This window comes from Branchiostoma lanceolatum, chromosome 4, assembly GCF_035083965.1.
Source record: "Branchiostoma lanceolatum isolate klBraLanc5 chromosome 4, klBraLanc5.hap2, whole genome shotgun sequence".
Lineage (NCBI taxonomy): Eukaryota > Metazoa > Chordata > Leptocardii > Amphioxiformes > Branchiostomatidae > Branchiostoma > Branchiostoma lanceolatum.
Window position 1 is genome coordinate 24,710,233 of NC_089725.1, and position 15,793 is coordinate 24,726,025.

At 41.7% G+C, this 15,793-nt stretch overlaps 3 protein-coding genes across 3 annotated transcripts; 1 reads left to right on the forward strand and 2 right to left on the reverse strand.

Annotated features, from left to right (window-relative positions):
- Positions 1-128: 128 nt before the first annotated feature.
- LOC136433578 (CDK5 regulatory subunit-associated protein 3-like) lies at positions 129-8,307 on the reverse strand. Its single transcript, XM_066425894.1, has 14 exons — positions 8,108-8,307; positions 7,101-7,232; positions 6,758-6,858; positions 6,419-6,467; positions 6,204-6,292; positions 5,991-6,080; positions 5,704-5,840; positions 3,456-3,624; positions 2,751-2,948; positions 2,524-2,551; positions 2,325-2,410; positions 1,813-2,018; positions 1,261-1,432; positions 129-1,044 (listed from the first exon to the last, which is right to left on the reverse strand). The coding sequence occupies exons 1-14, from the start codon at positions 8,166-8,168 to the stop codon at positions 973-975; spliced, it is 1,590 nt and encodes a 529-aa protein (XP_066281991.1). The 5' UTR covers positions 8,169-8,307; the 3' UTR covers positions 129-972.
- A 223-nt stretch (positions 8,308-8,530) lies between these two features.
- LOC136433579 (putative hydroxypyruvate isomerase) lies at positions 8,531-9,908 on the forward strand. Its single transcript, XM_066425896.1, is given in 2 exon segments — positions 8,531-8,903; positions 8,906-9,908. Coding segments are annotated over 2 exon segments (810 nt in total). The 5' UTR covers positions 8,531-8,620; the 3' UTR covers positions 9,433-9,908.
- A 631-nt stretch (positions 9,909-10,539) lies between these two features.
- LOC136433580 (forkhead box protein E4-like) lies at positions 10,540-11,930 on the reverse strand. Its single transcript, XM_066425897.1, has one exon. It carries the CDS (start codon positions 11,841-11,843, stop codon positions 11,019-11,021), a length of 825 nt encoding a protein of 274 aa, XP_066281994.1. The 5' UTR covers positions 11,844-11,930; the 3' UTR covers positions 10,540-11,018.
- Positions 11,931-15,793: the final 3,863 nt, after the last annotated feature.

Genomic DNA, 15,793 nt, shown 5'->3' on the forward strand with positions numbered 1-15,793 from the left:
TTTAGCCTCCATACAGGATAGCTACTAGTATCTTACATCACAATGCCACATCAGTGTGTAATATATTCTAGCTCCACATAAGAAACTGATTTTGAATTGAAAAAGTCTTTTGAGCCTTTTTTCTTCAGTAGATATTTTTATTACTCCAGGAAGAGCTCACTCTTCAAGTTTTTGTACTGTACACAAGAGCAAGACATATTCTTTCAAAGATAAGCACTTGATACACAATATCTGAATGACGGAATAATGCTAATCATATCTTGATCAGAAGTTAGATTTTGAATGAACTACAGGTTATTCATACAAATGCAGATGCCAGTATCATAAACCACAGAAGCGCTGAGAGGTGGTCAAACATGACTATGGATACACAAACATATTGAAAATGGCAAAACAAGTTTGACAAAATTGTTTGGAGAAAGAGAATATATTGTTTCATTGACTATTTTTATAACTATCATTTATTAGGTAGCTCAGAATAAGAAATAAATATCAAGATGTAGGTTGGCACATTGTTACATCAATGATTCAAATGGAAAATTTCAGTAAAACAGTTTCAGACATTGTTGATATTTTATGAGCATTAGTGCTGCTTTCATATCAAGAGTGTCTTGTATCTAGAAGACATGCGGTCATTTTATGCAAATTGCCTCTCGTAATATGATAGTGTACTAAATTATTTTCACAAGGCACAATGTCCAGTAAAAGTGTGTTACACTATAACTTCAAGTAAGCAGATCTTGGGTGGCGACGAAAACTCCCTTTGCCAGTTAGATACGGTCTTTATAGCCACCGAAAGATCTGCTTGGAGATTAGCCAACGATCTCTAACAGTAAATGTGATTTTGCAGCAGATGATAATCAAAATTGTAAGCAAGTTGCATGATATATCTGGTACACGTGGCAGACACCTTAAATCCTTGATGTTGTGCCCAAAGGTTGGGAATGATGCTGGTTCCTTCTGACGCTGGACTCAGAGCAGGTTGATCTCTCCCATGACGTTGACTGGTCTGTCATTGTACCGCTTGGATATTTCTCCCTCCATCTACAAATGGAATAGGCCAAACAATCTATTTAAAAAATGTTGCACTGTTTCCTATAATATTATTGAGAAAAATTCATTCCATGAACCACATGGATATTCTGCTAAACATTTAAGTCAATTTGATCCATGAAAGCAGTCCATACCTACTCTAGTACATGCAAGGACATTTTATAATGTCCTTGGTACATGTATATGCAAAAATAAACTTCACCCAACCTGTTTTTTGAGGTCTTTAGTCTTCTTGATGATGACCTGCAGTTTGGGCTCAGTCTGCCTCTGGTCCTGAAGCGCCTCCTGTCTCTTCTCTATCGTAATGCGCTTCCTGGCCAGCATCTTGTCAGCCTGGTCCAGCTTCTGCTGAAGGTTGCCTGTCAGTCTGTCTACATACCTATGAAGGAAGGTGAAAGATGTTTTATGCCCAATCTGTCATCAGTGGTAGAACCAAGTGTGTAACAAAAAGCCATACAAACAAGAAATCAAACCTCTTGTATCTTCCTATTTTTGTGACTTTTGCTATTGATTATTGTGAATTTCTTGCTGATTCTGTCTGTGCATTTTGATAACCCATTCTGGGATATTTCTAGCTCCTTTGATCTACTAGTAACTTTCTGTCAGTGTCCCGTGCCTAGCATGTAGAAATAAGAGTGGAAACACAGACAGACACAAAAAACAATACATCCCATTTCACGGATGTGAAAAAACAACAAAATTCAGCCATTAACAAATAAAAGATAATGCCACAATGCAGAAGACAAGAGAAAGCCTTACTTTGGAGAGGCCTTGAGCATGTACAGCTGCCTCATGCGGTTGGTTGTCAGCTGGTCCAGGATGGTGTCCACAGGGGCGACCATGTCCGTGATCTCCTCCAGGGAGCGCATCTGCAGCTCCTGCGGCGCTGACTGGAAGATCGTCTCGGCCACCACGTTGTTCTCCCCTTCCATCTCCACCAACCGCTGAGCCAGGAAACCGGAGAGCTGCAGCAACGGGGGGTAATACAGTATTTGTGTTATGTGGGTACAGAATATACAGAAAGAGTTGCCATCCTGAATACGTTTTGATGCCATACTGGAAAATATACAACAAGCTGCAAACCTACTGCTTTGTGTTTGAAAAATGACTGTAATCTGAAAGTGAACTGTGATAACACCACAGCACTGGTTAAGGTCTGTACCTTGGAATACACAACCTCTCTTACTACATTTTTACTTTAAAATGGCAGAGAGACATGAAAAAAGCTGGCATAGTAAGTATGCTTTTGAGTACTACTGTAAGTGTCCTACCTCCCGTAGTTCATTTATGATCTGGTCTCTCGTCTCCTTGTGGTCAAATAGGGACAGGGCATCAGTTCCCATGGCAACTCTGCTGTCTGGAAGACAAAATGTTACATTTAATGAAATAACTCTACAGGTGAAGGGCAAATGGAACATTTGGAAATGACAAGAAAAAAAAACAAATGTAGAATATACAAGTAATGTTTACCTGCCCCTGCACTGGCACCATTCTGTGACTGTAAGACACAAGGGGAAGAAAGATGATTCAAAGTTGTTTTGAATGGCATGTATAAAGGTACATATGGAAGGCCTAACATACACAAGATACAAAACAAACTTTGGGACTTTTGATTACCTCTTCTCTCACAATTCTCTTTTTAGTCCATCTTTTTAGAAAAAAATACTCCAAAAACATGAGACATGTTAGAACCTGACCTGGTCAGCACCACTGCCCTCCACTGTGATGTCAAGGACAGCATCCCCGCCCCAGTCTATCCCACCATCCTCTGCTCCCCCTGTATCCATGCCTCCCCAGTCGATCTCCCCACCCTCCTCCTGCTCCTCCCCGCCATCGTCCCCCCAGCTTATCTCCACATCTCCACCCGCAGCATCTCCTGAGTCATCCCAGCTTATCTGAAGAGAAGACAAGATGAAAGTCACATCAGTATATGCTGGTAGTTTCATGTACATATAACGTTACAACACATATTGGTATCAAATGGTGGAGTAACTAGGCTAGCAGACACGAGATCAAGAAATCCTGGCGATCCTGGCTAGACATTGTGCCCTTGGAAAAGACGCTTTACACGAATTCTTCACTCCGCCCAGGTGTAAAGTCTGGTACCTGACTTCAGCTGGGGAGGTAAAAGGTGATGGAAGGAGAGGGATGGGCTCCATCTTCCAATGCTGTGCCTAACAAAAGACTGTGCCTTTGGCCTTTTACAATAGATGACTACCAGTTATCTGCTGGTGTATAAAAGAAAGAAGTGTAGTTTCCAGTTTCTATCCAGAAAGCCAGTGAGAGAACAATAGAAGAAAAACTGAAGGTATCAGTATATTTTAGGAAGGGCACTAGGCATACTGTGCAGTGAGTGAAATTAGTTGAGTATTTTAATGGGTTCCTGAACACAATAGACAGACCTGAGGCTCCTCAGTAGCTCCAGGCTCCCCTCCCCCAGGTAGGCCGGGCTCCACCACCACAGTGGGCACCTCCCCTGTCCTCCACTGGTACACCGTTGTGTTCCCATGTAACGTCAGGTACCTCAGCATAGGTACCATAGACACATCTGTCCTAGAGCCATCTCCAGAGCTGTCATATCAAAAAGAAATACTGTAACTGTCAGTATACGACAATAGGCTCTTGAAAGTTGGTGCACGTATTCTCGGTCGTCCTCTCACCAAACTGTTCAACCTTTCACTGAGTACCGGAGAGTTTCCACAAAAGTGGAAACAATCCAAAATCACGCCGATACACAAAAAGGGCGACAAAACAAATCCGAATAACTACCGTCCTGTGTCCCTTCTGTCGGGGGTATCAAAGATTCTTGAGAGAGTAGTTCACAACCAACTGTACACATACTTGAGCCATCACGGACTGCTAACATCCTGTCAGTCTGGCTTTAGAAAACTACACTCATGTGAGACAGCGTTACACTCTGTGGTGGAAGACTGGACTCAATTCATAGAAAAGAAAGAGCTAACTGGTGTAGTTTTCTGTGATCTGTCAAGAGCATTTGACACGCTAGATCACGACATACTTCTTCTAAAACTGAAATGCTATGGCGTGGAAGACTCAGCTTGTGGCTGGTTTAAGTCTTACTTGACTGGTAGGCAGCAATGCACGGGTGTAAGCTCAGCTTTATCCTCCTCAACTTGTGTCACCTGTGGTGTACCGCAGGGATCCATTTTGGGTCCACTTCTGTTTATCGTGTACATAAACAATCTACCAAATTGCATCCAGTCGTGTAAAGTTTCCATGTACGCCGATGACACTATTTTATATTTTGCGGCGCGAAGCTTTCACACTCTGGAGAAAACACTCCAAAGTGATTCAACCCGGCTTTCTCATTGGTTTGCTGCCAACAAACTTTCTCTGAACCCTACAAAGTGCAAAACAATGCTCATAGGTACACATGGAATGAATGTGGCAAATATAAAGCTTAATATTACACTAGACGGGGCCAGACTGGAACAAGTAAATGCTTTCAAATACCTGGGGGTTACCATTGACAACGTACTTAAGTGGAGCTATCACTTCGAACACATTTTCAAGAAACTCGCTCAGGTAATTGGCATTATCAAGTACGTTAAGCCATATGTCAGCAGTCAGGCTCTTCGGTTAATGTACACAACGTTATTCATACCCCACATAAACTACTGTAGTACAGTTTGGGACCAGGGAGGGAAGGGATACCTTGATAAGCTTGAAAAGCTGCAGAAAAGAGCAGGTCGGGTAATTCTTGGCTGTGACCGGTACACTCCTACATCAACCCTTCTCAACACACTAGGATGGCTCCCAGTAGCCGAAATTCACAAGAAGAGTAAAGCTACACTTGTCTACAAGGCCCTTAACGGTCTGACTCCTCGGTACATCACTGCAATGTTCACCCAATTGTCCCATGTACACACCCATAACACCCGCCTAAGAGCACAAGGCGGCCTTCAGTTGCCAAGGACACATTTGGAATACAGAAGACGAGCCTTCTCGTCCTCGGGGGCTGTACTTTGGAACACACTACCACAACATCTTAAATCAGCCAGATCACTTCCACTTTTCAAACAGCTATATGATGTCCACTGCCTCCCTGCTAAACATTGATATATGTATACAAACTCCTTTCTAGTCGACCTTTCTTTTCTCTATGTTATGTTTGACGTTTTGTAGTGACCCACATTTTTGACATGAGTTTTCTTATGATTTATCCATTGATATGCAAATTCACTTCTTGTTTATTTATATTTGAGTTTGGGTCATTGTTTTGATTCTTCATTATTATGTTTTGGCTAAATATTTCTAGCCTATTAGGTTATCGTTAATTCAGTTATTATCTAACTCAGGATTTCTGTTTGATGAATAGTTATATTTTTAAGTTAATTCCTGTATTATTTGTTATTATTTGAATTTCTACTGTTGCTATGTACTATTATGTAAGGGGTTGAACCCCCCAGGAATCGTTGAAAAACGCCGACAGGCGATAGTGTATTCCTGGTTAAATAAATAAACAAACAAACAAACAAATACAAATCAAATTCCCTTTGTGAGTAATGAATATCCATTATAACTATGAGGGACATAAATTGTTAAGATGTTCACATTATAATTTGACATCCTTTAAAAGTTTTAGCTGAAGTGGGGGACCAGCAAGCTTGCTATCACTGTATTCCTTACCTTGACAACAGGAACTGTACAAAAGCTGAGTAGAAGTCTATAGCAGGCTTTAGGGACTTAGTCTCCTCTGCTAGTTTCTGGTGGATTCCTGGGAGTTGTTTTAACAATGCCAGTAGCTCAGAACGGATGTTCTTACCCTGCAGAGCATGATATTTTGTATTTAGGATAGGAGATGATGAACACATCTATTGTGTCTTTATTGAAAATAGATAACACAATTTCCATTCATCTACTGTAAAAAAAAATTGTCATGAAATGTAGCAGAAAAACATGGAGAATGTTCTTACCACAATGCCTAGCTCCTTGCATGATATCTTAAAACCTTCTCTTTCTATTCTGGCTTGGCTGGTAAAGTCTGCCTCCTTTTTCACACATTCCTATTCAAGATGAAGACAAACAATCATTTGAGAAACAAAAGAAAGCTATCTACAAATCTGTTAAAGAAAAGTGATATCTAAAAAGAGATCTTTGTAGCAAGTAGAGTATGAACAACTACATACCTCCTGTGTCTGCTTGTACTTGGCTATTTGTCTCTTCACTGCTGGGATCTCATAGTTCACATTCCTAGTCAACAACTGAGCTCCTTCAGCTGTAGGAGAAGTACAAACTCAAAGCTCAGATGAATTGTGGCAAAAGACATAATTGTACAATGTCATGTTCATGAGACGATATGACAGGTAATGATTCAAATCTGGGTCCAGCATTAACTACTCACCAAGATTAACATTGTCTTTCTCGTACAGTCTGACCACCTCTTGCCAGTCCTGAAGAGGGACAATTAGATGCATTAGTCACCAAAATATAACATAAAAAACTAAACATATTTTTAAAAAATGTATCAAATTGCTAAACTAAACATATCAAATTTAGTTTTTTAAAGTTTATATGCCGCAAGTTGTCAAAGCATTTATAGACAAAGCAAAAGAACCTGTTTTCTGATCTAGAGACATCATTTGCAACTTTTAAGGGCATGGTACTGTGTATTTGATCATTCCATCAAATCAACTATGCTTTCCAAAAAAACTAATTGATGATAAGAAGGACCAGTTCCCACCTTCATTCGTTGAGAGGAATACCGACCAAATATGTCTTTGGTGTTTGCCTCAGAAACCTTCAGTAGTTCTACTATCCGTATGCAGTGGAAGTAGTTTATATCTGTTGGAAGAGAAATTATTAAAACTAAATTGTGTAGCCATTGTCAGTAAAAGGGAAGTGATTTATGGTTACAGGATAACGATAACATGTTGGAATATATTGTTTTATACAATGTAATAGTGAGGTTGAGTCAAGCTATGCGCTTGCTGCAAAATTGTCAGTATGTTTTTACCTGTGATATCATGTTAGATTATGTTATGGGACATCAACCGTTCTGTAATACTGACATTAGCTCAACTTACATGTTCCCTGTAGCAGTTGCGTAATCTCCTGCACTTCCGGCATGTCCTGTATGGCGGCGTTGATTTTCTCTCGTACAACCAGGGCTTCTGCCTGCCACTGTCGGTTACAGTGCCTTCTGTCTACAAGCCAATCTATGGTAAAAGGAATATGAATTATGACAGATCTAATCAGCTGCAAAAAACTTAACAGTTAATTACTTTAAGCAAGTAGTCAGGATAATCAACTAGTTAGGAGTGTATACAACTGTTATCTTCAGTTGTCAATGGCTAATTATGATTGGGGTCTTGTGGCATAACAGCAGGGTGTTTGGCCCGGAACCAAGAGGTCCTGGTTTTGAATTCTGTCATGTCACCAATCTTGTGCCCTTGGGAAATGCACTTTACACGACTTTGCTCTCTTCACTCAGGTGGAAATGACTGCCTTGCTTTGATAAGGGACGTCCCTCAGATAGGATGTAAAATGGAGATTGGAGGTCCTGTATTTGATGAGAGCCACACCTCTAGCATGTTAAAGAACCCACCACACTTGTCAAAAAGAGTACTCCTTCCCAGTGCGAATCAAGCATCGGTATATTACTAGTAGGCTACAGAATCTTCAAATTCAATAACTTGAAGTTGGTAGCCTTAAAATGAAAAAAAGGAAAATAAAGGCAGAAAGAGACCAGCTAATTGGATTATAAATACCCTATAGTACTACGTACAAAAAAAGGCACATCTATGTCTAAAACAGTTAACGACATACTGACTGTATAAATAATTTTAAGTCAATAAGTGCTTAAAGTTGATGTGCAACGATGTAGTAAAACTCGACTTTTCAAAATAATGCCACGACTGCACAGATGATACAATGAACATTACTTCATATGCATGCCTGTCTATCTATATTCCAAAAATCCCATGACTGCCTCCAACGATTATCAATATTGCGCAATTTTTTGTAAATTATTGCAATTTGAATAAAGTGTGCCTTGTTCAGGCTAAGAGGAGGGGCGGAGTCGATAACTCACCCAGCAGCTTGTTGTAGTGGATATCGATGGGCAGTTTCTGTATGTCCTGTTGAGACACCATCTTGGGTTTGTCCTCCTCTGCTTTCTTTAGTTTGTGCTGTCCTCTAGGCTTCGTGAGATCAGGAACTGGCCTGCCAGATGGAAACTTTGTCTGAGCAGTCGCCACGCAAACTGGGTCAAAGGTTACATATTGGGCGATTACATTCTTAAAAATAGGTAACATTAAGTGGTGATTATTTAAAGATAAACATCGTCAAGTGTGTACATGTACCTTACTTAAGGGTTACTCGTGGAAAAAATAAGGATATCAAAATGTGTTTCAATTCATTTCATCATCATCAATTATAATAAGTTTTTGACTGAGTACAGCCGAATAGATTAAACCCCCATGATATGAGTAGCTGCGTCTACTGAACTTTCAACTCTCAAGTAGTTTTTTTCTCGTGGACTTTGTATCATCCAAGAAGAGAGATCTCAATTTTTCGGCTGCTTGACACCTCGTAAAAAGTTGTCATGACCCTAAAGTTCTGTGCTAACATCTCCTGGATGTTCCGGGAGGCGGGGGCAGTGCCTCTGCGGTATGGGGCCGCCGGTCGGGCCGGCTTCCGAGGCGTGGAGGCCGCCTTCCTGTACGACCATCCCGTGGAAGAAGTGGTCAAAGCCAAGGAGGAGGCGGGAGTCGAGCAAGTCCTGATCAACATGTTCCCGGGAAACCTCGCAGAGGGCGAGCTTGGCCTTGCAGCTTTGCCGGGGAGACAGCAGGCCTTCAAAGATGGTCTGGAGTTGTCAATCAAATACGCAACGCCCTTAATTGCAAGCGGATGCACTTAATGGCGGGTCGCGTGCCGGTGGACTGGAGTAGAGAGGCCGCCCTGCCCAGCATGGAGGAGACGTTTGTGGAGAACCTGAAGTTCGCCGCGGCCAGGCTGGAGAAGGAGGGGATCCTCGCGCTCATTGAACCCATCAACTCCAAAATGACGGACCCAAAGTACTTCCTAAACACCCCTCAACAGGCTTTACAGATAATGCAGAAAGTCGGCCACAGCAACGTCAAGCTGCAGCTAGATTTCTTCCACCAACAGATCATGGACGGGAACCTCACCAACAGCATTAAGGAGTACCTCCCGCACATCGGCCACATGCAGATATCCCAGGTACCGGGCAGGCGGGAGCCGGACACCGAGGGGGAGGTCAACTACGGCTACGTGTTCGGCGTGTTGGAGAGTGTGGGGTATGACGGCTGGATAGGGCTGGAGTACAACCCTGCAGGGGACACCGTCACCGGGCTGGAGTGGTGGAGGAAGTACATGAGCAAGTCGAAATGATCAGACAGTCGTGTTAGCAGCAGAATTGTGCGCCAGAGTGTGTAGGCTGGTGAAATGAAAGGGCTATTTCAGCTTTAAACTTCCTCTGTGATTGCAGGAGGCTGTTGTGATGAGACATGCTAAAACTCTGCTCAGAAATGCAATCAAGACAGGAAGTTTCTTTTCTTACAATCGAGAATGGAAACACGTACATAAGATTGACACTACACTATTCCAGTCGATTTGAAGACAATTGTACATTAAGATGTAACTTTTCGTTGTCTTACAAAACATCATCATAGACTAGTCTTGATATACAAAAACATGTGTCCATGTATGTTAGATTCATACAATGTATCAAAATTGGATCTCGTTAAGTTTTAACCTGCCTATAATGTATAGAATGGCGCAAAAACCATTGGTGCTGTTACGTCATTCGCAATAAATTTGCTTGCTATAAAGGATATTACCTCATTAAACGATTGTCGGAGTATCAATTGACTTGCAGCATTACTTATTTCTCTAAGTTGTTACTGCTCACAACTAGAGCAGGGACTATATTACAATTTTTGTGATTGAATAAGTAGTAGTTGATATGCTGAAGCTTTTTTTGTTCTTTTGCAACAAAAAATAGTGGCCGATCGCTGGAATGATCGGCTGAATAAACCCATTAACTCACCTAAGCGTAAGTTGCTTTCGTGGAGTAAGATTGTCACCATCATATTCAAGAGAGGATCTAGGAATAAAGGTCAGTTTAAAAGTCATGGGTTACGCCCCGTTCCTTGCAATTTTCCGTTGCATTATTATCTCCCTTTATAACTTTTTTTATCAAGAAACGTAATGTTCCCTTTGTGTGGTGTTCCTTGAACTGAAAAACTATTATAACATATCACGGCTGAAGGTGTGCATTTTAGCGGGCTTTAACGTTGTAGATCAATAAATATTAATTTATATGAGTTAAAATAAGTTAGGATTTGTGCACACTTTCTTTTTGTTTCCGGATTCTACTATGGATCTTGAACCTTTTTATGTACAAGGCGACAACGGATATGATTTCATGGCAGGCTTAGACAGTCTAACTTCGTAAACTGCAATACTCCGTACTCGTAGACAGAAAACGATAGGCAATTTTTCATTTCCACTTTTTCTTTTATTCAGCAGGTAAAGTTCAACGAAGTTCGTCAAACAAAATATAAAGACATGATTTTGAAGAATTTTGTTCCAGCAAAATTCCCATTTTCAAACATTACAAGCAGCTTTAGAACATTCGTATATACATTTGAGTTTGACTTATTGCACTTTCACTACCAATTGTAACTACGAGTACTAGTAGTTATATTGCGACTAGGTATGATACAATGTACATACATGTGCAATTTGAACATTTGCTTTCCCCGTAACATTTGGAACACACAATGGTTCGAGAAAAACAACAAAGTTAGATATTACATTGGTGTAGCGCTTCTGTACAACTTATCCTGGCATCGAGGCTAGGATTTTTAGCAGCAAAGTGTCATATATATACACTTGAATTATTTACAGGTATGTACAAATAATGAACAATTGTCCGTATTTACAGATATACAGATATTCTTTCTACTACCAGTCTACTGCAGTGGGACCCTCTGCAGGTTCTGGACGGGCGCTGAGACCATCTGTGGCGAGGCGGCGGGCAGGTAGCTGTAGCTGGTGTAGGGCAGGGTCATGATGTCGGAGCGCGGGTACGACATGACGGCGGGGTACGGCAGGGACGTCGCGTAGGCGGAGGTGACCGGGACGGCGTAGTGGTGCGGGTGGGGGGCGTAGCTGTAGGAGGCCGGCTGGGAGATGGCGGTGTACTGGTACCCGTACTGCATGTAGGGATGCTGGGCCATGGCGGTGTAGCGGCGCACGTTCCTCCTGGCGCGGCGGCGGTGGAAGTCTCCCCGGGAGAAGTCGTCCATGTTGGCGGGGTGGATGGCCCAGTAGTTGCCCTTACCGTCCTGGGACCGCCCGGCCTTGATGAAGCAGTCGTTGAGGGACAGGTTGTGGCGGATGGAGTTTCGCCAGGACCGCTCGTTGTTGCGGTAGAACGGGAAGTTGTCCATGATCCACTGGTAGATGTCGCCCAGCAGGAGCCGCTTGTCCTTGGAGGACATGATGGCCATGGCGATCAGGGCGATGTAGGAGTGGCGGGGCTTCTCCAGCTCGGACGGGGACTCCGGCGACTCGGTCTTGGTCTCGTCGGTGGTCGTCGGCAGCGGGTTGGGACTGCCGCCGGTGGGTGAGATACTGCCGGCTCGGTCGTCCTCGGACCCCGACTCGGATCCCGACACGGACGCGACACGACTGCACCTGACCATGCCGAGGAGGGGAGCGGGGAGGTGGTCGTCCTCCCTCAGCGGGCCGGGCTTCTCCACGCCGACCAGCCTGTCGATAGAGAACGGCAGCATGTTGACTTGTAGAGAACTTGGGCAGATGATCGTCGAGAAGAGTAGGTGCGTCGAGCTCGGAGGCTGTCTCAGAATGAAGACAAACCGTTTCACGCTTGGTTTTTATAGGCGAAGCCAATGGCCAATCAAGCAGTGGGTGGGCTCTCCAAGTATTGTCTAGGTGCTAATTTGCACTCAATTATCACCTCGCTTGAAAATGGGGAGGGCGTAGCCAGGATTACCATCTGAATGCACATTGTACGCATGATTGCCACATTGTTGGCACTGTGGGCCCAATGAAGTGCTCTTGTTTGTCAACATATGGCTTATGGCGTGAAGTTGATGCCCTGTCATATTGAAGAGATTTACATGTATACACAAATCCTACTATCCACTTGGACTTGCCTACATAGACATAGCCTCTTCACGGACAAAGACATTGTACCTCTCAATGAACTTTATTTACTTAAAATACAAGAGACTGGAAAATAGTGTTTACTTGTCCAAGTAACGTTTCTCAGTTTTACAGGCAGCCCCAGACTCGGTCCGTTGTGCGCAATATTTTCTACAGAAGTTATAAGAGTCTGTCACATATGCCCAAGCGCATGATTTACAAATATGCTAACATATATTTCAGAAATATAGTGAAGAATGACTGTGATAAGAGGGACAAACATATGACAGGGATTAATTTTGTCAGCGGTCATTTATCATGAGCTGGAAACTGTTTGAAATAATTGACTAATGAACCTGGAGTGTGGATTAGGTTCGACATATCGAATGAAGTATATTTGAACACTAGTGTTAAGCTCTTGTTCAAGCGAGATAGATTAACACGTGCCCGTTGGATGATAAACCGGAAGAACCATCAGATAATCGCATCTTTCTTGTATACTATACATTCCTCCAGTTTCTTATGTCCGAAAGCACTATGTAGGATATTTTCTTTTCGACAAGAGCTGGCAAGACAAAAGTTTGTTTTAATATTGATATTCAGTTTTTAGTGTCTGCGACAAATACCATTAGACACCATTCGTAAAATGTATGTCGATTGTCTATTTTCTTAAACTTGTGAAATAAAACTAGACAATTTCTTCACAGTTTCACGACGAAACCTTTTCTCGCACGTCGATCTGTCATTCAAATTCGCTGGAAACTGGCCTTAACGTCTGACAATGGAGCGATGATGAGTGTACTGACCCATTCACTCCAGACGCCAACTTGTCTTACCTGCCTTTTGTTGGAAGCCCCAGGACCTTTGTGTGTTGTTTATCTCGGGGCGTGGATGTTTCTCGCCCTGATCCCTCCCAGTTGAAAACATCGCTAATGAAGCTATTGTTTTCCCAAGGAGGTGTAAAACGCCCCTTGTTGCCCTCTCCACGGGGCCACTGGCTGTCAGGTGAGGAGAGAAAAACACGGCGTTCACGTACTTCACACTTATGGTTTCAGTTGGACTCTTTTGAAAGGACCCTTTTGTCACAGGATCGAGAAGTATTGTTCGCCATAGAATTGACAGTTGATGGTGTTTTCCATAAAAACAGAAACGAAAATTGTTGTTGCAACCTGAACGCAATTATGTCCTAACAAAAGAGCTAAAAACAAACAAAATCTGAGCATTTCACACTGTGACTGTGGGAATTATCTGTTTTCCAGACCAGTCAAAGACATTTATGTAATTCTACGTTGTCCTATTTTCATTCCCATTGTCAAATGTATGTCGAAAGAATTATCCAAACACGTTTACTATTAGAAGAGTGGAAGGGTCTTCTTCGGAACTATCGAACTTCTAGATAAGTAATTCAATGTAGAGCCACTAGGACATAACGTTACATATATTACTTTATCTCGAAAACCAGGAGACGGATTCATTTCAGTAATTTTGGACTAACAAACTGTTTGTGCCGTTTCTATCAGAAAAATAACCTTACTCTGATTCTGAGAGATGTTCATGTAAAATATGAATGAGAGCATTCAGAGAGTAAACTGAAAAATTATTTGCAAGAGAAAAATTATCTCGGCATTGCATAAAAGATTTGACAGAGAACTGTTTCTCACGGGCAAAAAAAGAAATGTCGCACTTATCATATGCTCCCTTTCGTGCAACAACTTATCATAGTATTTTGAAGTGCCTTATATGTCAAGAGTAACGAGTCTGACAGGAGTGAGAGGATGACTGGTTAAACGTAACCTTATGAAGGGACTTTGTTGGTCGCCCTACGTTTGAATATGTTTTACATTTTCTTACGGTAAATCCAAGGAGGTTAGAGGTTATAGGGGGATAACCTCCTTGTGAAATCGTGGAAATGATTTTATTCGGACGGTAGTATCGTATGTGATTTGTGAAAGTCGAAATATCAGCGACAGTCTCTTTTAAATGTAACGTTTGGGGCGTTCCCATACATTCTTCCCTTTTCTTTCTTTAGAATAGGTAGAAAACGAAGGAGTCAAGCTTATGAGTAACAAACAAAACAAAGTTAGTATTAGGAGCTATTGGCTTCCACTTGACGCTCTGGACAATAGCGACAACAACAACAACTACTACTGCTACAACCTCTGCTGAAAGGAAACCTGACGGCAATTGTCTTGGGAAAGCTGGCGCGACGCGGACTTTACCATCAGAATAGTGGCCGTCTGAAAATGTCGTGGGAGAAAAACAAATACACATTCTGCAAGGAGATTGGCGTCATTTATACTTGCAGCTATGGTAACATGTGCGATTTCATACGAAAAGGGAATATGTCTGTCGGTAAAGGAAAATTCAGTGGATTTGATAGATTGAACTTGGATGGTTGCAGCGTGTAATATCGGGATCGTAAAATCTACATTTGTCGATGTCAGTGCAGTTACAGTATGTATTGTTTTTTACATTTGAACATTTGCCTTTCTAGAGACAGGATTTCACTAAAACTTGGCGCTGTCATACTGAATAGGCCATGTGACTGGCACATTTATCATTATCATTTTTTCATTTATTTAGCACACATCAAAATACAAGTCAAAACAAAAATAAGATCATAATACAAATGTGCAAGGGTGGCCGAAACTGGCGAAAGCTCGCAAGCTTATATGTTGGTCACCCAAGTAACTACGATTACAGCATATTATGAAGTCAAGCAAATACGAGTATTGTCTGGAGTGCAAAGTTGTAGAAAAAGGTCTGTTGAAATGCTCCAAGTATCTCCGTGGCGCGCAACAGAATGTGTATCGGATTATTTTCCAGACAATCATGACGACCCGGCCCAACGAGTTATGTTTCAACAAAGTTTCAAACTAACTGCGAATCCTACAATATATTACTGGCGCGATAGGTAGAAACTTGTGATGGTCCTGTCTATTCTATCATTCACAACAAGAAGGTGTTGAGCCTCATTTCTAGCAATGTTTGGAGGCTTTTTGGTGTTCTACGATTAAGGATGATAAATTAATCAAAAAAAATTATCTCTGCTTTCTGTTGAAATAAAGACATGTACATTGCAGAATTAGAGCCCGTTAATACGGCTGAAAAGTCGTAGAATTGTCCTCGATGAACGAGAGGTTTTCAGTACGTATTCCAACATGCTTGTTGTTGACTGTATTTTTCTAACAATATCCTCAACTGCAATTTTGTGGTAAAATGCATCTGAAGAACAAGTCTGATCAATTGTTAGGTATGTTTTACAGTATGCTTGACATTGGCCGCTTTTCTTTTAAAATCATCAATTCAAAGTTATGTGGTGAAATGTATAAAGGACAAGTGTTTGAAAATAGATCCTAGAAATATATTGCAACACATATTTCTTACAGACAACATTGTTCACAGAGCAACACTCCTCGTCCAAGTTTGTCTCGAGTTCATACACTGATACAATGACAAATCCTAGCATATTGTTCCTGAGTAATGGATTTGCATATGGAAATATTTCTCTAGACTACAAAGGTGGGAAAGTTTCTTCAATTTTTTATTCAAATGTATTTCTTTACTTGTAAATATG